At 55.7% G+C, this 22,751-nt stretch overlaps 3 protein-coding genes across 3 annotated transcripts; 2 read left to right on the top strand and 1 right to left on the bottom strand.

The window, feature by feature from the left end:
- Nucleotides 1–134: 134 nt before the first annotated feature.
- On the top strand, nt 135–10,210 carry COCSUDRAFT_49374 (hypothetical protein; the record flags this gene model as incomplete). Its single annotated transcript, XM_005642654.1, has 20 exons — nt 135–191; nt 975–1,061; nt 1,281–1,395; nt 2,007–2,089; nt 2,321–2,454; nt 2,833–2,950; nt 3,125–3,229; nt 3,626–3,773; nt 4,089–4,199; nt 4,417–4,553; nt 4,866–4,969; nt 5,445–5,577; nt 6,010–6,072; nt 6,669–6,828; nt 7,166–7,407; nt 7,611–7,769; nt 8,028–8,261; nt 8,630–8,803; nt 9,188–9,280; nt 9,600–10,210. The coding sequence occupies 20 exons, from the start codon at nt 135–137 to the stop codon at nt 9,879–9,881; spliced, it is 2,739 nt and encodes a 912-aa protein (XP_005642711.1). The 3' UTR covers nt 9,882–10,210.
- Nucleotides 10,211–10,898: 688 nt separating this feature from the next.
- On the top strand, nt 10,899–13,632 carry COCSUDRAFT_55008 (BAH-domain-containing protein). Its single transcript, XM_005642653.1, has 10 exons — nt 10,899–11,118; nt 11,204–11,250; nt 11,352–11,453; nt 11,550–11,654; nt 11,749–11,799; nt 11,889–11,926; nt 12,048–12,116; nt 12,276–12,354; nt 12,443–12,556; nt 12,871–13,632. Exons 1-9 carry the CDS (start codon nt 11,067–11,069, stop codon nt 12,539–12,541), a joined length of 642 nt encoding a protein of 213 aa, XP_005642710.1. The 5' UTR covers nt 10,899–11,066; the 3' UTR covers nt 12,542–12,556; nt 12,871–13,632.
- Nucleotides 13,633–13,683: 51 nt separating this feature from the next.
- On the bottom strand, nt 13,684–22,619 carry COCSUDRAFT_68388 (hypothetical protein; the record flags this gene model as incomplete). Its single annotated transcript, XM_005642652.1, has 12 exons — nt 13,684–14,078; nt 14,374–14,813; nt 15,075–15,595; nt 15,959–16,087; nt 16,349–16,769; nt 17,198–17,429; nt 18,196–18,434; nt 18,728–19,237; nt 19,461–19,970; nt 20,248–20,943; nt 21,104–21,860; nt 22,079–22,619. The coding sequence occupies 12 exons, from the start codon at nt 22,617–22,619 to the stop codon at nt 13,996–13,998; spliced, it is 5,079 nt and encodes a 1,692-aa protein (XP_005642709.1). The 3' UTR covers nt 13,684–13,995.
- Between the last annotated feature and the right edge of the window lie 132 nt (nt 22,620–22,751).

Here is a 22,751-nt window from a genome sequence, read left to right as displayed (position 1 = left end):
TGAGACATCTCTTGGATGATGAGAGACGACATCATCAAATGAAAGAAAAATATTTGAAGCTGAAAATCACTTGAAATTGTCTTAGTGAGCGAAAATACAGTAGTAATAGAGGGAGAGATTTACCAGTAGGCAATATGAAGGTGGCATCCCTCTTCACGGGAGCCGGGGGTTTGGACATTGGCCTGGAGCAGGTAGGAAGTCATGCTATCTTGCAAAAATAAAGCTCTTGAACTACATACAGGGTGTGCATTCCATCACCCGTAATCGCTTAGTATACTTCTCAAGCGTTGGGTCACGGCTGTTCCGAAAGGATGGGCTGGCCCGACAAACTAGTCGTTACTCGCAGGCTGGCCATTCTATCATCATGCAATGCGAAATCGATCCAGGAGCCCAGCAGGTAAGTATTACCGTGCGCCGACAATCTATCAGCGTTTGCATGGATCTCGGTCCTGGACCTTGTACCTTGACATCATGTTGACGTGCAGTGTTAGGACTCCTTTTTCGTCTGCGATACCCTGAATACCTTAGTAAATATATTTCAAATGTTCTGAAAATTGATCGAACTGTAATCAGGTCCTGAAGCAAAGGTTCCCTGGGAAGCTCTTGGTGCCCGACGTGGGCTCCCTTGCTGCACTTCCTCAGGCAAGCTGACGAACGAGCTCCCTCAGCGTATTGTGTGAGTACTTACTACGTGGTAGTGTCAATGCAGAGTTCTTAGATGATGTCAGACTGTGGCCATGGGCTTCTGACAACGTTTACGAACACAGGAGACCGAGATATTGGCGGCTGGATTTCCATGTATCGATGTCAGCCGAGCGGGGAAAAGAAAGGGTTTAGATGGGGAGGTGCTGCAAGCTGCCCCTCCAATGCCTTGCCTCTCCTCTCACGACACTTGTACAGCGTCGGACGTGCACACTCTTGGAAGGCCAGCTCAATCATTGTACCACTGACAGAGCCTTGTGCTGGCCATGCAGAATACTGGCCTTGTCCGGCATGTCTTCCGGCTGCTCGAGGCGGCTCTGAAGGAGAACAGGGGCGTTCCGTGGGTGCTGCTCGAGAATGTGCGCACTCCACGCAGACTTTAAAAACATTACTCCACATCACTAGCTCTCTTTTCACCGAAATTGCCAGCATGCCAAGATTCAGACCGCTGCAGTTGCCTCCGTGATGCATGGATGCCATGATAGCTGCAACATGCTTGCAAGCACCAGCATGAGAGAATTTGAGGGAATCTGTACGCTCTGCAAGGACTGATGAAGGGGTTCAGTATCCTTGTGCAGGTGGAGGGCCTTCTGGACCGGATCAATGGGCAGCCGCCTGTGATCGAGTATATCGTAGAGCAGTTTGAGCGCCTTGGCTATGCCAGCTGGGCGCATCGCATCATCAACACAGCAAGTGTGGATCTTGGACACCCTGTCACCTGCTTGCATCTGTCCACTTGATGCAGATCAGATCTGTGCTGAGTTGTCACTCTCTGGTGCAGTATGAAACTTCTCCCAGTTCTTGTCTTCAGAAAAATCCAGAAGTCAGAGTGACTCATTGCCCCCGACCGAGCCAGCATGCATCCCTGCCTTGGATGTCATGTAATAGTTTGCCCCACCTACAGGGCATCTTGTCAATGAAGGCCAGAGAATTGTGTTCTTCTGTTTCACCTTCAACATGCCTATGGGGCATGCCATGATGGGATGAACCGGCGAATGATTCACAGAATAGATGTGCCTTGCCAAGTTGGCATGACAGGCTTCTGTCAACATAACACGCACCAGGGTTGATCAGTAATAGCTAGTAGCTGAGCTGCAGGCATCTACATGCATTACTTTGGGGTTACCAAATTTGTGTCAGGCTGTTTGGATGTGATGCTGGGCGCTGAATCTCAGAGTCAGAGTCTGACGATCACAGTCAGACATCTGATCAGCCTGAGGTGGCTGGAATTGATGTAACCGACTGACTGACTGACTGACTGACTTTAATTTCCCCTAAGGCACATGGTTGCATGGTGCCGGCAGGTTTTGGCGCGCCGCACCGCCGCAAGCGGGTCTTTGTGCTGGCATCTCTACATGGAGACGCCCGCGATGTGTTGCTCAGCCAGGTGAGAGAGCGGCAGCAGAACCTATATCCGTGATACCCACTGTGCCACATCCTGTTCCTACCAAATTATATGGGCCAACAGAAGAGTCCACACGGTACATGCTGGTTCAGAGCTTTGAAGTCTCCGACTGTGGCCTGATTATGACTCTGGCCTGATCAGTGATGAAGCAGGCCTGCTTCAAGAACCACTGCTGGCAGCATGGTGGGCGATTATTGTTTTCTGCTGGCGCAGGGCGTCGTGTGCAAGGGCGCCTGCCTCCAGCTCTTCAGTGGGAAGCCTTGCTACCTGTGCCACCAGGTGCATGGCCCCGACGGCCCCGCCGACGCCCCGGACTGCACCTACGCTCTGGACCTCGCCAATGCCCAGTGCGCGCACTCGCCCACTGACGTGGACTCTTGACAACGCTGCCATACAAGGATCATTCATGCCGTCACGCATAGTTGCACCATAAGGATTCGGCCATTCGGCATACGGTGAATATTCGGTCGTATATTCGGTGTTTTGGGCCGAAATAGGCCGTTTTTGACCGTATTCCGTATATGTTAATACCGTATGACCGTATATTCGGCCATATATATGGTCCTCAAAATGTGTTCTGACCAAATGGTGCACAAATGCCGTAACGATTTCGAAATAAAGACTCAGATTTGATTTTCTGTCTGTTGAATGAGCAGTGATGAGAGGCCATGGGGACACCATGTCAAATTTCTTAATTAAATGGAATGTTGTGCTTTGGTGATCAGGAGTGGGCCGGGCGTGGATGTCGTGCCGACCTTCAAGACGGGAAATGGGCGAATCTGCCTCCTGCTCAAGACTGGCCAGCTGGGAGCCCTGCGCACAGAGGACGCCGAGAGGCTGCAGGTGCAGCACTCAAACACCCCTGAAGCATCCACATGTTTGCAGAGTCTCCCGAGAGCAGAAAGAGACATTTTGGCTCGTCTCAGACGACTCATCTGCATGCTGAGGCTGATGAAGGACCAGGTATATGCCGACGTGCAACATGCATGATGATTTGTGTGCTGTTGAAATGGGCAGGGCTTTGACGAGGGGTACACGCTGCCCTGCTTCCCCGTACGCCCCCCGGGCGTTGCCCTCCATGGGAACCCGACCCTCAAGGAGACAGAGGTGGAGCGCCGAGAGGTGAGCAGCGCGCTATCTCCTTATTTCCCTCCCCCTGCTGAAGCCGAACATCACAGCCCTTAGGAGCAGCCGACACTGCATCTTTTAATAAGAGAGCTGAGTGCATGCATGCAAATCCGAGTCTGCACAGTTGTGACAATCATGATTTCGAATTGGATTACAGAATCAAACCTGGTGTGCTCCTCGCTGAGTGCCTGAAATGTGCACATTCTTTCCAAGAGGCTATCAAACATCGCACCCCTAACAAGCAGCTAATACTGAATCTAAAAACAGAGAACAGAGTGCATGCATGCAAATCTGCACAGTGGTGGCAACCATGAATGTAACTTAAATGTAAAAGTCAAAGCTGATGCCCAAATGTGGTGAATGCATGTTGACATGCACTGTGTGTCGCAGTCGCACCGTTGGGCCCTGCTGGGCAACGCGGTGTCCGTTCCAGTCGCGGCGTGGCTGGGAGATCGGCTTGCCAACCCCCACCGCCACAAGTATCACTTGGGGGCGAAAGACCGCAAGATCATGGCACCACAGACCGCCGCTCCTCTAGGTGATCATGTCCTCAGCCCTTGAAGCATATGCCTCCCTGGATGCATCCCTGGCAGCCTTAACCCAAGATTCTCATTTTCTTGTGACAGGGATGGTGCTCGAGCAGGCCATGCTTGCCTGATCAGCGTGTCATGACAGCGCGTGCACCTGAGGCGGCCTTCATCCAAAGTTCACTTTTCATAGTGACTGGCATGGTGCCTGAGCGGGTCTTGCTTGCCTGGCGCCAGTTTACATCAGAGAAAGGCGCTGAAATCAAGCCATGCATATAAAAGTTTCAGTGAAGGTGCAGACCACCGAGAGGTAGGGTGTATGACAGGAGTCCAGCGGAAGCGCCGCGCAGCCCAATTCGAGTGGGAGATAGATGACACTGACATCTACGTGCCTGCCGAGGACCTGTACGAGATGGATGCTCAGCAGGAGGATTCAGGTGCGAAAAACAGGTTTACTTGCTGGATAAAGTGGTGGCTCGAGGTGTGAGCTCAATACTTGATGTGGACTTGATATGGACGTCCACCAGGCACGTCCTTGCAGAATTGTCTGACCCCTGAAAAAGATGGTGATTGCTCATTAGTCACGAGCAGAAAGTCTTTCGGCAATTTTGCCAAGCGCACTCCCCGTAATTTATTTGTTTTGTTTGTGAGCAGGCAAGGAGGGGGGAGTGGGGGGACCGGGGTCTGCTCTGCCTGAGGCAGGCCCTGAAAAGGCGGATTCAGCGCCACCAGGGCGCATGGAGAAGGTTGCAGTCATGGAGGTTGAGGACAGGGCGCCTGAGGAAGAGAAGGTTCAAAAGGAGTCACAGCCAAGACTGGGTTACTTTCAGTTCAATATCATGCGCCAGGTGACGTCACCCTTACATCACATGACGTAATGGCGGTGTCATGACCGTGATGGCCTGAATGCAATCTGCTTGAAGCCTGACACCAGGACGCTGGTGGCACAGTGCTGACCATCGCTCGTCTCACAAGTACAAGCAGCTCCCTAAGCATGGTTACTGGCAAACACAACGCCTTATCTGTCTCTGAGAGGCAGCGATGCCTCACTGCTGCCAGCTGCCACTGCTGTGCTTCACGCTGACTCTGGCAGGGTGGTGCAGACATCCAAGAAGGCGCAGGTGACGGCAGCGGGCCCCTCCGCCCTTCACATGGACGCCAAGACTGCCTGGCCGCGCGCCGCCTGGTACATCCGCGGGCTGGGCCGGTGCGACCCTGCCTCCTGGCTTCACTGTGGCATCAGAGAGGAGAATGGTGCTCCTGCTCGTCTGAGCAAATCAGCAGCAAGAGAGACAGTTCTCTGTTGGTTTGTGATGGTGCTCCAACAGCTGGCAGCATATTTGTCACTTTAAGCTTGGCAGTTTGCAGTTCCAAGATTATGATCATGGTGGAAGGCACCAGTGAGCATGTGTCATGCTTGTGCGCAGACCTTCTTTCTGAGGCCTAAGCAAAAAGAATTCAGGATGTCTGCACCAACTTGCATATGGGGTCAATAAATCTGTGCCTGTATGCAACTGGTATGCTTGATCTGTGTCTCCATCATCACGCCCTAGGCTTCATCAGAGCATATGTGTTTGATTTCATTTTGGTTTTCACTGCAGCAACATGCAATGTTGGCATGCTTGAGAGGCATTGCCTCACAGATACAACTGTCTGTCACCGCCTTCTGGGGTCGGGAGCAGGTTTGCCGCCGAGGGCGTCGGCGAGGCACCCATCCTGACGCCGCTCACTCTCCTGGGCGACTTCATCACCAGCGTGGGCAAGGCGCCGGAGAAGGAGGCCCTCACAACCTACTTCGCCCGCCTGCGTGAACAGGTCGCGCTGCGCTCGCCAGAGAGCAGCATTCTACCAAACCTGTTTCAACCATTACGGTATCTTTTTAAAATTTGGAGACCCAATTGAGCTTGAATTTTTTTCCTGCTTAGGGGGCTTGGGTTTAGCATACATCGGCAGTGGCAACGTCATGCATTCCTTTGGCATGCTCGACCTTCGTCTCCTTGTTCCCGCCCCGGGCATAATATCAGGGTTTCTAAATTTTTCTGTGGTATTTTGCTCTAGGCATGTGCCCAGCACCGCCAAAGAGTTCAACTTTAGAACCATGCCGGGAAGAAGGCCAGCATGCACGTTTCTAATGATCAGAAGAGCCAGTGATGCATCCGGCAAGCTCGAATGGGAGTAGAATGCGTGGAGCGCTTGTATTGCAAGCCTGTGCGGCAATTAAACAAAGATTTGTGGTGTGCACTGCAGGGCTTTAATATGGAAGAAGTCGTCAAACGAGCGCAGCAGTGCGGTGCTGCACTCAATCAGGAGGTGCGAAGTCCTGAGGGGCCAACACAGCTTTTAAACCCTATAAGTGTCACCTCTAAGGGGCTCCGGCTGGCGGGGGGCGATATAAATACTGAGCACCGTGCCCACGGTTGATTGGGTCTTGCTTGGATCTGGCGAGTCCAACAAGGGGTAGGATTATGAAAAGCCTTAATTGCAGCTTGTCTGCAGGACGCACCTTCCCACTTGGCAGGAACAGCGTGTAATAATAATACTAATAAAAGTGTCACCTCCATCCATACCGTGCTATGTATGCACATTGGTTTGGTCCGAGGCAGGATCAGGCCGATCATTGAGCAGTCCATGGTTCTGAGCGCTGTAGCTTGCATGTCCTAATGAGGCAGGCCCCAGGAGCATGCTTAGGAGACCGAGGTCAGGCAATATCTGGCCACACCACTGTGAGAATTTCAAAAGATTTAGGGCAGTAATTGGACCAGAAATTGGCCCAGTGTGAGCTCCCAAGTGCACCCTTAAGGTCAAAGCTTTGGGCTGTGATTCTTTGCTTCACAGTAATTCATGTTTTCAGATTCCACACCGTACCTGAGGAAAAATCCTGAGATAGGATCGTGCACATTTGGCAGGCGGTGCGCATCACTCGCTTGCCAGGGTACACGCCGGACGCAGCCACACTCGGCGTGCTGGTGTGGGCGCGCACCCCGGCCGGTGTTTGGTGGCCAGGCGAGGCGCTGGACCCCTTCCACATGCCGCCCACCCGCACCATCCCCCCTCTGGCAAGTGCAGGTGCGGTCAGCCTCTCCCTGATCAGCTCCCTCATGAGGCTCATGAGCCCTCTCCCTACTCTCAGAAGCTTCAAAAGGTTGGCTCGAATTTGACATTGGAGTTTCTAACTTAATAATAAATAGTAAGCTTGTGGCCTGTACAGGCGTACGATAAAGTGCCCAGTAGGTTTGTTTCTTTCAGAGGCCGTCTTTGTGGCTGGTCCGGTCTCCTTGAGGAATTTTGAAATCATGATATTGATGGCAACCTTGAGCAGACTTTTAAGGTGATGTGCCTTGAGCACATCTAGAGCAGATCTGCGCGCACCGCATGCTGCCGCTCTGAGCGACTGTGCTTGCAGCACTCACCAGCGCGGAGTACCGGGCGAGCATATACAAGCCCTCCGGCCAGCCGCCGCCGCCGCCAATGCGCATCGGGAGCGCCATCGTGGAGAATGCGGCTGTGAAGCTGGAGCCTGCAGAACCTGGCCTGACGGCCGTTGGATTCGGATCCGAGCCGCCGCGCTTGCCTGCCTTGCGCGACACAACTCTGCCTGGCAAGCGCAAGGCGCGGGCTGAGATCCAATTGCAAATTGCTCTGTGTGTGCACTCATAGACCTCAGCCGTGGCGGTTGATTTCCTCCTCGAAGGCTCACGAACATGCATGTCCAGCAACTGATTGGATTCGACCCCTGAAGACGGTCAGGCTTCGGACTTTGCAAACTTCAATGCTATTAGATTGACCCCTTGACCTAAGGGATTCTCCTTCCACTTTCTGACAGGGTCTGGTTTTTTTTAAATCTGCAGGTTTTGGTGGTGCTGTTTGGGGAGCGGAGCTGCATGTGGGTGTCGCCCGCGCAGCTGCTGCCCTTCCAGCGCCACATTCTGGAGAAGGTGGGCGAGGGCAACGAGTTGATTGCTGCCAAAAAGATGGCGCGCGCTGGCCTCTTCAATCGAGCCGTGGAGGTGCATATTCCTTCGAGCTGAGCTGCCGCATGCGCCCCTGCATGTTCATGAGCATGGCGTGCGTGCTGTATGCTTAGAAGTTATAACCGCTTTGGCAATCCTAACATGAACAGGCAGAGTGAGAATCTTGTGCTGGTGCCAAATACTTGGGATCATCCTTGCGCTACTGTGTGATACGGATAATATTTGACATCTACGTATGTTGGTGCAAGAAAAGACATCCAAAATTTTGGCAAACTCCCAATTTGTTGTGGGCAGGAGGCCAAGGGGCTGGCAGGGGTGATCGCGGCAGCGGCCAAAGGGGACGAGGCTCCAGAAAAGGGCCCGCATGAGGCGGCACTGGCGGCTCTGGCGGCGACGCGCGCGGCTGCGGCAAATCTGCGCGTGCGCTGCGGCCGCTGCGAGGCGTGCACGGCAACACAAGGGTCCGCGCGCCGCTGCCTGGTCAACCGCGCCGCAGCCGCCGCAGCTGCCGGCCACTCCGGCGCCCAGGTCTGCTGCCGTCCCCTCCCCTGCATCGCCCTTGCCACCTCTATTCTTTGGGCAAGAGCGCCGGCACAAATCACATTGGCCCTGAGCTATACGATCCAGTCCATTAGACTTTGAAAGCATGCAGGCTTCAAGTTGCCAGGTGACTCAAGGGTTAGTCACCCAGAGGCCTCGATGAAGGGTGCCGTCAGTCCAGGATGGCTCAGACCATGGGCTCAACACAATTTCTTATGGGGGCCTTGTCTCTCAGCTGTTGCCATGTGTCAGGTTTGAAATTTCCTTAGGCTGGCCCATGATGCCTGTAGTAATGAGTATCTCTGCGATTTCAGACATCGTGAAGCGTGTAAAGGGAATGTTTGCTGTGTTTACAGATCGCCATCTTTGGAGAGGCCGCAATGGGGGCGCGCGTGTCCGTCTGGTGGCCACTGGACGAGGCATTCTACACTGGATACATAACTGCATTTGACCCCTTGAGGCAGCGCCACACTGTGTCCTATGATGACGGCGATGTGGAGATAGTAGCGCTGTGGGCGCCGAATCAGCTTGTAAGTTCAGCGCACCTGCTCAATCTGCACTGGGTCACACTCAAGCGGATGTGATCAGACAAAGAACACACTCGGTGGAAAGCATGTGAAATCTTGTTTGCATGTGCATGCGCCTGTGTTCGGTCTAGACCATATCAAGATCTGATCAAGCTGGGAAGGCAGTCCATCAAAGTTGAGTCTTCGTTAAGCTTAATCGGCACTAGGGCAGAGTAGCCGACGTCAAGGCCGAGAAGCTTTTATTCGGCCTGGTCCATTCAAAGTAGTACTTTGTCGTGTCAGTCAGTGCGTTCCCTTCTGACTTTGCAACTTTAACATTGCCTGGTTTGGTGGGTGATGCAATTTGAAGTCAGTCCAGCTCACGGCCTGCTCATACTCTGGCGGCAGGTACGCGCGGAGACTGACCCCTCCTCCTGGCCAGAACAGGCGCAGCGCATCGACAACGATTGCAAGCTGCACAAGGCGACCTATATGAAAGAGGTAAATCCATTCATCTCCCCCGTTTGGCCCCCTTAAAAGGCCCCCAAACTTGGCAATGTACATATTGCCATGCCCTCGAACCCTTCCCCTCTGCCTGACAAGTGGCCAAGATACTAGCCAGCAAGTACATGCACGTGCAAATGTTCCCCTGGCGTTGCTGTGTCCTAAATTGGCAACCCTGGTGGTTCTGCCCAATGATGAATGTCTCTTTACTATGCCTTGGTGTTCCACTGACTCTGACTGGGCCTCCTTGCAGAATCAACTGGTAAGTGCAAGACCCGTTCAGACCAGACCCTGATGCTGATTTCATGTGGTGCAGAAAAGGGCCAGTCGAGCAACCGCCTCGCCCGCACCCAGCCTGCCGGCACAGCCTCTGAATGAATTTGAGCGGCAGCGTGCCGACAATATCGCGCGCAACAAGAGCATGCTGGCCGAGCTGGGCCTCTCCCGGGCCAAAAACTCCGCCGCTGCCCCTGGCTCTCCTGCCAGCCAGGGAAACACGGCCACTGCGGTGAAGGCTGCAGCTGCATCTCTGGGTGGAGGCAGCAAGCGTGTAGGTACCAGTGGCGAATCTGGCTGCGCGTCTCCCAAGCTCGACTAGGAATACGGGTGGGCCTGCACACCGGTAACATCTTCCGTTGCCACTGAAAGCTTGAGCAGCAGACGAAATCGGCGGTTTCTAGAAAAGCTACGGGATTACATAACATTTGGGCATACCATTGCATCATCCCGCAGAGGATGCAGTGCATGGCCTCTGACACTGCCACAGTGGCGGCCACTCGAGTGCAATACAATCAAGGGCTGGTAGCTTCCCGACGAGAGAAACCTCCTCACAATGCGCGTGGGGGCAATTGTGACTTGTAGGAAGCTATACGAGTGACACAAGACTGTGAGTAAATAGCCCACCCTGGTGTTATAATTACAGGCAGCAAAAAAATGATCCCGACAGGGTACACATCCCTTGCACCACTGCCTTGCTGGTGATCTTGTGAGAAAACTCGGAAAGAGCACTGCTTGACAGCAAGAACAGAGTCCACTGGCACCGAGTGGCAATTTTATAGCATGACAGCTTTTGGCAGAGCAAGGATTGTGCACACGCATGCATGTCAAAGGCGACTGCGCCTATGGCCACCTATAATTGATTCGTTACTCCTGTTGACTCAATGAGATGCATGAATTTGGAAAGCAGAACAATGGGCAGAGGAGTGCGACAGAGAAGGAATGTAAAGCATATATGAGTGGGAAAGGAGTGTGGCAGTGATAGTGACAGTGCCTTGACAGTGCAGGTTTTGTTGCATAACGTTGAACGCCCGACACTCAACTTCCAAGATGAGAAAATGAGTTGAAGGTACGCTGACTGGCACCAGTTGCGCATCTGATGTCTGCGTGCATGTGAGCAAATGTGTGTACAACCGAAACTATCAACAATTGGGCTCCTGGATACTGTATCACAGGCTTGCGGGTCCGGCACTCCCAGCTGCGAATCTGCGTCGTGATTTGAAATTCAAATTTTGAATTCATTGCACCGAAGGGCATCGTGACATGATGACGTCATCTCAAATCCTTGTCATGCTTCGACTACCAGGCACTCAAACATTATACAGTAAGGATTGACTTGAGGCCCCCCAACGAAACACTTTCTCCCCCAGCCCGAAGATAGAACGATCATCTCCTGTAGTCAATTGTTATTCAAGCTTTCTCTGCCTGATTGAGAATTATTGTTAAAAATAGACCCTGCAAAGGCCCCATAAATTGGCGATGTGACGTACCTAATAAAACGTTTGGAATGAAGAACAGAAAGCATGTGGACTTCACTCACAAGAACATCACATACAAAAGTGCGTACGCGTTGTGATGCAAGTGCCCTGTCAGTATCTTGTTTATTGACCTCTGAACTCATTCGCATGTGCTCCTGACGTGCAGTTGGGGACTGCATTTTGGTGCGCGGCGCGGGAGCGAAGCTCCCCTTTGTGAGAGCACACTCCTGATCCTGCTTGATATTTGAAAATTGTTGCGTGCTTATGAGTTAAATGGACAATTTCTGGCTCGTGACATTGTCTCTATTATGCAGGTGGGACAAATAAGGGATGTTAAAATTCAAGGGAAGAGCAATCAGATCAGACTGCAGGTGGCCTGGTTCTACAGACCCGAGGATGCCGCTGGGGGCCGAAAGGTGAGGGGGTTTGTCAGTCAGAGACAGGATGTTGGCCACTTGAAACTTCTCAGGTACACTTGCACATTAGGGACATCCAATTTTTCAATGGTGCAGCTGTTCCACGGAGAGAAGGAACTCTTGAAGTCAGAGCACTTGGACTGGTGCTCCGCCAGTACAATAGAGGGAAAATGCAGGGTCCACTCTTTGCAGAGCTACCAGGTACAGTCCAACAGATATGGTCGAGCTTTCCAGTGCAGACAAGTGCATTCACATATGGTCATTCCCTAAATACTGGTACTCTGTGAAACTGCAGGCGCTGCCCCGGGTGACAGAAGCTGATTTCTATGCAAGATTCACGTACAAGGTAGCTTTTGTTCAAGTCTGCATTGCAACCTCCAGCCATTTTAAAAATGCCGATCAACACATGACAACTGTTCTCGTCTGTTGATGCAGCCTGAATCTGAGGAGTTCAGCCCAGACCGTGTGCCTGTGTAAGGATTCAACTCTTTGCTCCTTTCCTGCCTTTCAATCTCACTATCCTGCACACGCGTCTAAGGCATGCATGCTTATTTGCGTTGAGCGTGGTGAGAAGCTCATAGTTGCATGTCGCAGGTACTGTCTCTGTGAAATGCCTTACAATCCTGACAGCTTCATGATTCTTTGCAGCAAATGCGAAGATTGGTACGCACATTTGAAGCGTCTTGCATGCAAATACCGCATCACTGTATGGGTATGAATGTGCAACCCGATTTCTACCCATTGTGTCATAGCTACGTGGTAAGCATCGATGCATGTTGCCATTAAGCAGCTCAGGCTGATCCAATTGTTGCGCTATGGCAGGTATCATCCCAAATGTGTCAACCTCACAAAGACTCAGTGCAAGAAGATGGTGTCTTTTGAATGCCCAGTGTGCAAGCAGGTAGATGACTGGAAGCTGAATCAAGCCTGGCTGAATTTGCTCCTGGTGATGGCTCACCTGTCAGGGCTGAAAAGTTTGCTGTGTGCAGGGCAGAGAGAGTGTGGAGGGCCGAGAGGGTGTGCAGGGCAGAGAGACGAAGCGCCGGAAGGCAGGCTTATCAGCGAATGGCAGCCACACTGGAGCCTAATGCACGTTCCAAAGAGTACGCTCTCATTCCTTGGCTCCTCCCTGTCTTGAATGATTGAGTCTGTGTAAAACCATGCGCTCGCTGGAACAAGATCAACCTTGGTCAATGCCAGCAAAGCAGACCCTGAATCCAGATATGCCGTTGTGCAGCCGACTGCGGATCAGTTTGTAGGAGATGAGATCGTTGGGATAGCTGTGCAGCATGTGGAGGATTGCATATGTGACATCACCTGCGGCCTGTGCTATGCATGCCAAGATTGAGTAGGTGCAGTGTCTGTGCTGGCACTTGTTCATGGCAATCGCACTGACTCTCTGAGGATGGCTCAACAGGTGTGAAGTATAAGTGCAGATGTGCACCGATGATGTGCATTGTGCTGGGTTGACTACTCAACAGCTGCAGATGTTCAACGATCGGAGACGCCTGCAAAGGTCAACAGCTGGCCACTGTCACACAGAGTCTTTTCTAACATGGCAGTTGATTATGAAAGCACAGCATCGGCAGCCTCACAAGCCAGCAGTGATCCGTGAGGGCTCTTATTCTGCTCTCCATTGTATCGATCCTCGGCTGGCAGGAGCCGGTAGAAGCACCGAGCACTGTGCTTGCAGATGACTGGATGTAGCTTGGATCTAGCAAGTCTATCAGTACGAAGGATTTTCAGCCTAATATTGCGATCTGTCTGCGCATACAGCTTGCAGAAACCAAGAACAGCGTGTGTTAAGTACAGGTATTGCCTGAGGGATTGCCATATGGCGGTTAAAGTGCTAGCAAAAGTGCGCACATAAGAATATTCCAAGTGTACTGGCCATGGCTCCTGCCCCACAGGCTTTGGTTTGAGGGCATGCCCACTATGGTCGATCTCATGCTACTATCAATTAGTGCTTTTTGGCTCTGAGCAATGCCAACAAGAGATGCCCTGAACGCTCAGAAGCTACAGGGGCTTACAGCATGCTTGTTGATTTCCATGTTATATATCTGCTGGAGGTTTGATGAATATCCTCATCTTTCACATACCTCGCTTGGACAAGACTGCAGCGCTGCGGAGTGTGGCAGCTCGGTGTCAACATTTCATACTTGTAGGAAATCAACATCACAAATATCATGCGCAAACCCTACAGGGAGACATGTGTTGAACACCATACAAAGGATTGGATTACGGTTTTGCATTGGTTCAACGGAAATATGCATTGCCTACGAAGAACCCATGAGAGAAAATTGACTAGGCAGTCAAACATAACCGCATCCATGGTATTCCAATAGACACCACTTCTGGTGTCCACATGAGGGACAGCTCAAGACCAAATCCACATAAATTAAATGCAACCCCTAATAAGACCAATTGAATGACAGAATGTGCTGCCATGCCCTGTCTACAATTGGAATCCTTCTTCATCTAGTCCTTTTCGCTGATCTGATGTTCAATAATGCTGCACGTGCACGTTGCCCACATTCTGTACTCATCCACATTCAAGATCCGGTTGCTGCCTCTCCTCACGGTGATCTGCCGCTGAGTGCTGCCTCTCCTCCTTTGTGATCGCCGCTGCACAGCCCATCACATTCTTCAGCCTCTCAAATCGTACCCACTGCTTCAGAACGGAATGGGCGGATTGAATTAAAACGATCATCAAAGAAGCGCGAAAGCCCCAGTCCACAGGGACACTTGAGATGTGGCAGGCAAGCAAGGCAGAAAGGCAGGCCTATTCAAAAGTCACCAACTATCATGACCAGGCTGTCTCAGTGCCCAACACAACAGGCTGCAAGCGCCAGTGCATCCAGCCGCAAAACCCCTTAAAAGCCCATATAATTAGCAGCCAGAGCAGAAAGGGTGGTCTCACCCCGGAAGCGCAGAAGGTCGCCAATCGCATGGTGGCTGATGGGCGTCTCCGGGTCGGCAGCCACCGCGCGCACCGAGCTGACAACTCCCAGAAGCCGATGCGCATCGGGCTGAGGAGGCCGCAGGCCTGACGCCACGGCCGCACCAGGCCGGCCGGCCGCACCGGCGCGCTGGTTGCCGGCTGCCGCCGCGGCCGAGAGAGGAACCGCCGCGAGCTTCGCCTTCTTGACAATTGGACATGGCGAGGCGCGCTCGCCAGGCGCGTCGGTTCGCACGCGCTTGGTCGTTGGCTGGAGGCTGAGCGGGGCTGCGGCAGCACGCCGAGTGGCGCTGCCGGGCCGGGCAGGCGTGGCCGAGGGGGCCTGCGCAGCCACGGCAGCGCGACGGCTTGCCTCCTGCATCGCCTTCTGCTGCTGCAGCGTCATCGGGGTGGGGTCGAATCTGCGGACACAACCTGTTTCAGTGGCAGTGCAGAATGCAGTCTGATCCTGGTTGACAAAGTCCAATCTCTGCTGACAGTGTGCATGGGTTAAGTGGGCTGAATGCAGCAAAAGCAGCAACAGCTTTATCCACTAAGCTGAGAGCCACTTCACTCAAGAAGAATGAACTTTCAGCATCAGTGCTTTCGCTGCTTGCTGGAGCCCATTTGTATGGCATAGAAGAGATCAGCAGCAGCAGCAGCAGCTGCAGCGCCTTGCTCACCTTGGCTGGGTCCTCAGCGCTGCGCTCCTGGGCGTCAGCATCTCGTCCGCAGCAGCTGCGCCGCCGCCAAGGAAGGACAGCTCCCGCTGGAAGCCTCTCTTTGTGCCGGCTGCTGACAGCCTCCCCTGCACCCAGCGGCCTTGAGCGTCTCGTTGGCCGCCGTTGCCCCTGACGCCCGCCGGCTGCGCTTTCCGCGCGCGCGCGATTGCAGCCGACAGGACCACGCCGGCGCGCGATCCGCAGCCGCGGTTGGCGGCGGTCGCCGGCACCTGTGCCGGGGCGTTCCCGGGCTGCCCGGCCCGCGTCAGCGCCGGGGCGCGCAGCTGCGCGGCAGCTGCGGCGGCGCGCGCGGGTGCAGGCTTGACTGCGCGTGCCCTCGGCGGCGCGCTTGGCCCTGCTGCCTCCCCGGCAGCAGCGTTGTCGGTGGCCGGTGCCGGTGTGGCAGCCGCGTGGCCCTGCAGCAGGGCGCCCTTCTCCGCCTCGAGCATGGCTATCTGCTCCGCCTGCTTCTTGATAATGTCCTGGAATAGCAGCACACATTACAGTCAGCGCTTGTGTCTAAGGGCCCCAGAGATAAACGTGTCACTCGCAGCAGTGCAGATCGACCTGCATTTGCTGGTGGCTGCAGTCCTGATATTCAAGGAATATATAGCACCTAATGCAAACAGACATGCTGAACAGCCTTAGAATGCTTTCAAGCATGGAAGCTTGATGCAGCAAACTCGACCTTATGGCCTCCTGTCTTGATGCATTAGAAAAAAGCTGCAGCACGAGCCTTTGTTTGAGAGCACGTACTGCTACCCAGCCATCCTGCCCTGCCTCGGCACTTCACAGCATTATAAGATGCAATAACAAAGAAAAGCAGTCTGCAGGCAGCAGCACACCTCCAGCTTCTTGTTGACGGCGTTGGATTGCTTCAGGCTGCCCCTGAGCGTTTTCACGTCTCCCTCCAGCATTTCCACACGCGCCAGCAACACATCCGCGCTCTGCGCCGCACTGTCAGACACCGCCACCTGCACCGCATGCAAGTCACTCCTCAGCCATTCTGATAACTGCCTTCAAGAATTTTGCTGACTCCCATCCTAGCAACAGTCACTACTGCTACACAATGCGAGCCCCTGGCGGTGTATCAGGACAGAGCTACAAATATCTCATCTGGGACTTCTCTGAATGCAGCTGTCCATCACCGGTTGCACACAAAGTAGCAGCTGCAAGGGATCCTTCATTCTTTAGACCCCGGAAGAACCCCAGACTTTAAAGGGGCGTGGCAGCACCTGGAAAGCCGCGGCCTGCCTGGGAGTTGGGTTGCAGGGACCCGCCACCTCCTTCATTATCTTTTTCAAAGCCGCCGGGAAGCGCGCCGCCGTCGCCGGGACGGCCCCGGCCGCCGGCTCTGCCCGCAGCCGCCGCTGTGGCCCCTCACCTACAATGTCGACGTCCATGTCGTCGTCGTCCTCTTCTGGCTCTGCCGCCTCCGGTGTCTGATCTGGCACGTCCTCGCCGCCCTGCCTGGCGTGGCTGACAAGGCTGGCGGCCCCCTGGGCGCTGACTTGCAGCGCGCCCTCCAGCCACTCCTGGGCGGCCTCCAAAGAGGGCAGCACAATTTTGGGGAAGCTGATGCCGGCGTCCTTCAGCCTCTGCGTGAAAGTCTCGTCGGTGTCGCGTTTCTGGCGCCCCAGGTGCAGCCACTCCGGCCTGCAGGGACCAGCGCACAGTCAGTGCTGGCAGGACGAGATGCTCAGGGAGTGTCGGGCAACGCAGCAAACAGTGGAATTGCTGTGGGCGACACAGTGATCTACACAAGCTCCTCCTTTAGCAATTGGCTCTGGCCGCAGAATTCGATGGGCGTGGCCCGCGTGCATGCAGGGCGGCGATGCTGCAGCCGATGAAACATGCTCAATACTAAATAACTAACCGGCAATCGAGCTGACAGCAGCTCGGGCTGTTGAATGCGCAGGCATGCACATGCTTCTGAGGCTCAAATGGAGTGAATGTTGCCAAGCAAGGCACAGCACAGTGGCTGGCTGAAACCCCCCAGACACAGGCTTCAGAGACATTCAATGCAGCGTGGAAAGTCAGCTGCATCAGTGCTTGTTGCATGAACGGGGAGAACAGGAGCGCACATGCACAGGGCGTGGGTGTCCAGGAAGTTTCTCAGCTCAGAGTAGCCCCGGAGAACCCGACTCGCGTAGTCAAACGCGCAATCCAGACGCAGCTGAACCATCACCTTGTAGCGCCCTTCCGGCGTCTCCTTGATGCGCCCCTCGCGCGTCATGCCGGTCGGCAGGGGCTGCAGCGGATGCGCGCATGCGCCGTCCTCAAGCGGAGCCGAGTCTTCCCGCTCTTCCTGCCTGCCTGCACCCACTGCAAGGCTTACTGCACATTTGAACTAAATACCCTTGCATCTATCCTGACAGGGAATCCTCGAGACTACTGAGTTGTCTTTAGTGCACCCTGATCCTGAAGTCATTCCTGCCAGAGGAATCAATATTACACACCTCCCCTGCTCCTCCATTGCAAGTAGCAGACGGCTGTTCATGTTCATAGCATCAGGCAGATTGACATCAATGGTTCCTTGCTTCTGTGAATTTAAATTTGCAGGGTCAGGTCACCATCCTGTTGTGCACCTATCTGAAGGATGCAAGCTGCCGTTTAACAAGTATCTGACCCTCAGAAAAACCATTTCTCAGTCCATCCTTTCAATATGCAGATAACACCCCCATGTACGCAAAGTATTTACCCTCACAAGGGTTGAATTTTTGGAACCTCTGGACCCAGGTGAGCCCTACCTACTGGAGCATGGTATCAAAAAGGGAGTGCACATGACACACCCATTGGGGCTACAAGCAACAAGGAATCACTGCTCTGGTGCAGGTTGTATTCCTGCCCAATGTCCCGCCTCTTACAGCTCAAAGGACTGAGTGCCCCCATAACAGAGTCAGGTCTGCCTCTGCACCCCTGCCGTTTCTGCCAGGTGCTTTCCCGTTACAGCAAGCCATGCTGGCACCTAAGCATCTCGTGGATCATGAGGTGTTTTCCCGTTCAGCAGCCTGGGACCTTAGGTCCCGTTAAGTACACAGATGCTGCAAAGTGTCATCATAACAATTGTATGGGGCTGCACCTGCCGCGGGCGACGCATCGGCCCCGGCCGAATGACGGCGGCAGCCGGCCAGATTGGATGCGGCCACGATGGCGCCGGCCTCATCAGCAGAGACGTCCAGCAGCTCCAGGACCATCTCCCGGAGAGAGTCGTGGCCGTGCATGACCCTTGATTTGAAGCGCAGGCCAGCAGTCTTCATGCGCTCGGCGAAGTCCAGGTCGTCCTCCTCAGCCTTTTGCGCCAGAGCCTGCCACTCCGGCCTGCACAGCAGCACAGGTTGTTCAGGATTCGTGCGTAAATTTACGGCCCGTTAGCATACAATGCACTGCTGTTCGCAGCACTGAGGAGGAAGCTGCACCAAAAAGCGCTGATCGACCGAAGGTATGCGCTGCGCAGGACAATGTAGATTGACCCATTCCAGCCAGCTTACAGGGAGAACATGTCTACAGTACATGAAGTGCTGACGAGGTAATTGATAGGAGCAGGTTAAGTACAGTGTTTCAGGGACTTTCCACGTTGGAACAGGGAAGGTATGAAGACATTGGGCGCCCACCTGCAGCCGGCGTGCCTGCGCAGGAACCTTGCAATGTCCTTGTAGCGGCGCAGGCTCACGTCAACGCCGTGCGCCGAGCATTGCGCATGGAAGTAGATGCGCAGATTAAATGCGGCCGGTCCCGCGCGGTCTTCCTTGGAGAGGCGCACGCTGAAGCCATCCGGCAGCCGCTGCCCCGCCTGCCCGCCAGCAATCCCCGGTGTGGCCGGCTGCGCCGCCGCGGTTCCGTTGCCCTCGGTGCCAGAGTCATTGTCTGTGCCTGCGGCTACGCGGCTGCTTGGCTCCGGTCCGACCCGGACGTTCATGTCTTTGGCGATGAAGCCTGACTCCAGGAGGATTTCTTCGGCAGCCGCCCGGTCGGTGAAGGGCAGCATGTGCACCGTCATGTCCACCAGGGACATGTAGCAAACCTGCTTTGTCTGCTGGAAGTGCAGGCCCGACTTCGCCAGGCGCTGCGTGTGCTCGCGATCGGTTTCATGGGTCCGCTGCATCAGACTCGTCCACTCCGGCCTGCACATGCGTACACCTGGCATTACTAACTTGACATGACCAGGGAATCAAAATTGAGACATAGAAAAGATCTCGCAGTTTCTGGACAAAGGAACGGCAAGTTACAACCAATCCGGCTTGCTGGTGGTGGCCAGGGGCCACACGTGGCGCTTCAACAGGAATGCAGACTTGAGCAAGATACAGAAGACACCGTCGCTGCGTCGGCTTCAAGGCACCGGCTCACCTGCAGAGTCCGTGGTCAGCCAGGAAGCGCCTTGCCTGGCGCGGCCTCACCAGCATCTTGCCGGCCCTGTGCATCTGGCACTTCACCTCGAACTGCATCTGCACCCACGGCCCATTCTCCTTGCGCACCACCCCCATGCGGTTGGAGAACCCCGTGGGCGGCCGCCGGATCAGGGTGATGCCGTCAGCGGGTGAGTCATCGTCGCCGTCGCTGCCTGACTCAACATCCACCGCGTCAATGTTGTTCCAGTCCAGCCAATCGTCGCGGCATCTCAGGTAGCTGTCCAGAGCTGGGCAGCACCCCCCGTCCGTCAGGCAACCACCCCTGTAGTCCCTGAGCACCGCCTCGGCTTCGTCATCGCTCATGGGGATCATGGACTGCACGGCGTCCACGGCACTCTGCCCCGGCCTTGCCGCAGCGGAGCTGATGCGCAGCCCCAGCCCAGATAGGCGCTCCTGGTAGGCCTCACCGGACTCCCCTTCACCCCGCGCCAGGTGCGCACACCCCGGCCTGCGCACACGCCACACAAGCTTCAGCTAGGCTGCTAGTTTATCCATGCCTTCTGGACCACCCAGATGTCTACAAGGACATTTCAGCTCAGGGCAGGTATTTGTGCGCATGTGGTGGTGTTCAGCCTAGAAGTACTACCCCAAGTATGGCGATAATCACTGCGGCTTTTTCTGCAATACCGCAACGAGGCGCCATCAGTGCGGTGTGCTGTACTCCTGGTCATGTCATGGGTCAAGGAGGGGACACTAGTGACTTGCGAACAGACCAAGAGGCGCACATGCAGGAGGAGTGCGCAGCCACGAAGTCCGCGACGCTCTTGCTGTCGAGCAGGACCTCGTCCAGGCCGTGCTGCTTGCACTCGGCTGCCAGAAAGATGAACATCCACCGCCTGCCCGACGGCTGGACCTTTGGGTGCCAGCGAGGGAAGTAATGGAATCCCGGCGGCAGCACCGGCGGCGGCGGCGGAGGCGGCGCGGGCTGCGGGCGGATCGCGCGGCGCGGCGCGGGTCCCTTGCGCTTGTCCCTTGGGCGGCCGGGCACTCCGTCGGAGACGGCATCCGCTGCCGGCTCCGCCCTGGCCAGTTGCGCCGCAATCGGCTCCGCCGCGGGCATCGTTGCGACCGCGGGCGCCTCAGCCTCGGGCGCCCCAGCCGCGGGCGCCGCTGCCGCCGCGGGAGCCGCCTCCGCCGCTGGCGGCCCGACCAGATCTGGGAGGATCACGACGCGCGCCCCGGGGCCCCAGGCCGGCCGCAGTATCGGCCAGTGCGCGGCGCCGGCCTCCGAGTCGTAGCTGCTTAGCACCACTGCGACGGTGTCACGGCCCTCGCGCTCGCCCCGGATGGTGTCGAAGATGGGGTTGAGCGGCTGCGGATCGAGGCGCGTCTTTCGGAAGGTTACGCCTGACGCGCCCAGCCGCGCCGAGTACTGCGACTCCGTCTCTAACGGCCGCTGCCGCAGCCCAGCCCACTGCGGCCTGCGCGGTAGTATAAGAGTTAATGTCAGTCAGCTGTGATTACTGCCCAAGCCCTTGGAACGCTTGGTGACCTACAAAGGTGGACGGCGGATACCATGGATAGCAAGCTGCACGCTGGCGCACACGAGCAGGGAGGCTGGTGGGGGCGGCCAGCGCGCACCTGCACTTGTGCCGGGCGAGGTATTCGGCGAGTTCCGCCTGGTGCACGAGCAGGCAGGTGCCGCGCCGTGGGCAGGTGGCAGCATAGGCCTTCCTCACAACGTAGCCCTCCTCTGGGAGCGCGCACAGCTGCCAGTGCTGCTTAAACCCGGGGGGCGGCGGCTTCTCTGCGGGCTTCAGGGCGACCAGCAAGCGCGCTGTCTGCGCATGGACCTTTGCGTCTTCGAGCGCCATTGCGACGGCCGCCTTCCTCACCCGCAAAGTGAACCTCACCGCCGCAGAAGCGATGAGGAGTGTCAGACTGTGGGACATAATGGGGCAATTTTGGGGGATCCCGGAGTACGTCGGGAAATCAGAGCCCAGTTTGCACGCTACTGCTCCTTCGACTGGCCATGCGGGCCCGGGCTCCTGGAATTTATTCTGCGGCCCGCGGCCCTCGGCTCGCGCAGCCAGGCCCGCCTGGCGCATTGCCAGCAGCACGGCGGCAACAGCCAGCTGTAACCGTGTGATGACCGCCACCTGCTGCGGCGGCACCGAGGGCTCTCCCGTCGCTGCCGGCTGTGCCCGTCCTGAATCACGAGGAGCTTCAGAGGCGCCCCCTTTGACCTCCACCGCTGCTGCAGCTGCCGCTGAAGGCCCCGTATTGCCTGTGGCCATGCGTGCAGCATTCGCGCCCCCGCCGCCACCCCTGGCCAGCGCAGAAGAGGGCTGCGGGGATTCGCGCGCTTGGCTGCGCCGTGGGAGGCCACCATTCATCCCTGCACCAAAAGGACTTGCATACGTGACTGGCAGGTAGATTGCCGTTCTGCTGGACCCGCTACCTCCTTTTGCAGGTTCCAAGAGGCAAAATGACACATGCCTGCTGCTGACATTGTCATTAAATGAAGGCACTGACTGTACAAGAGACTCATTAATCTGCAGGCCGACGCAAATCAATCGAAGCAATAACCAGACAGGAGACTGATCAGCACCCTACCGTTTGAGGGCAGACCCGAGGGCATAGCCGGCCTGTCCTCCGGCTGTGCTGCGGCATCGTTCTCAGCATCGCTTGCTTTGGTGACATTATCTGCCGCAGCCTGCACCTGCGCCCGCGCGCAGGCAGCCAGGCGCTTTGCCGCCTCAGCCGCGCTGGTCTCAGTGTAAGCGGCCAGTTCCTGCGCTGCTCTGGCTGCGGCAGATAGGCTCGGCTGTGCTCTGTCGCCACACTGATGCAGTGCTGCACCTGTTGCAGCAAGCTGCTTCCCAGCCGCGATGTCCTTCTGCTTCCACTCTCTGCCCGCCAGCTGACTTGCGCTCACCCCAGCAAAGCTGTCCGACCCGCTGGTGGGCAGCTGAGGCTGCACAAGCTGAGCGCCAGGTGGCGTGGGAGGACCTGAAGCGTCAGGTGCACGTGCCTCTGCACCTGCTGCTGCGGCCCCCGGTCCATCTACAATGCCTTCCACATCTTGAGCCTCTAGCTGACGAGGGATCAAGGGCCGGTTTGAGCTGTTGGGTACTGCTTCACCGGCGTCTGCCATGTCTAGGTCCTGCGTTCACCACAATCTCGTCTTGAGGAACTGCGGAGGACATCGAAGCATAAAAGGAGAGGCTTGGTCCCTTGAGGCAAGCCAGGGTGGTGGCAAGCAAGGCTTATTGCCTGGGTTCGAGAA

This window comes from Coccomyxa subellipsoidea (assembly GCF_000258705.1).
Source record: "Coccomyxa subellipsoidea C-169, whole genome shotgun sequence".
Taxonomy (NCBI): domain Eukaryota; kingdom Viridiplantae; phylum Chlorophyta; class Trebouxiophyceae; family Coccomyxaceae; genus Coccomyxa; species Coccomyxa subellipsoidea.
Note: the sequence above shows the minus strand (reverse complement) of the source record. Positions and strands in the feature narration are given on the sequence as shown.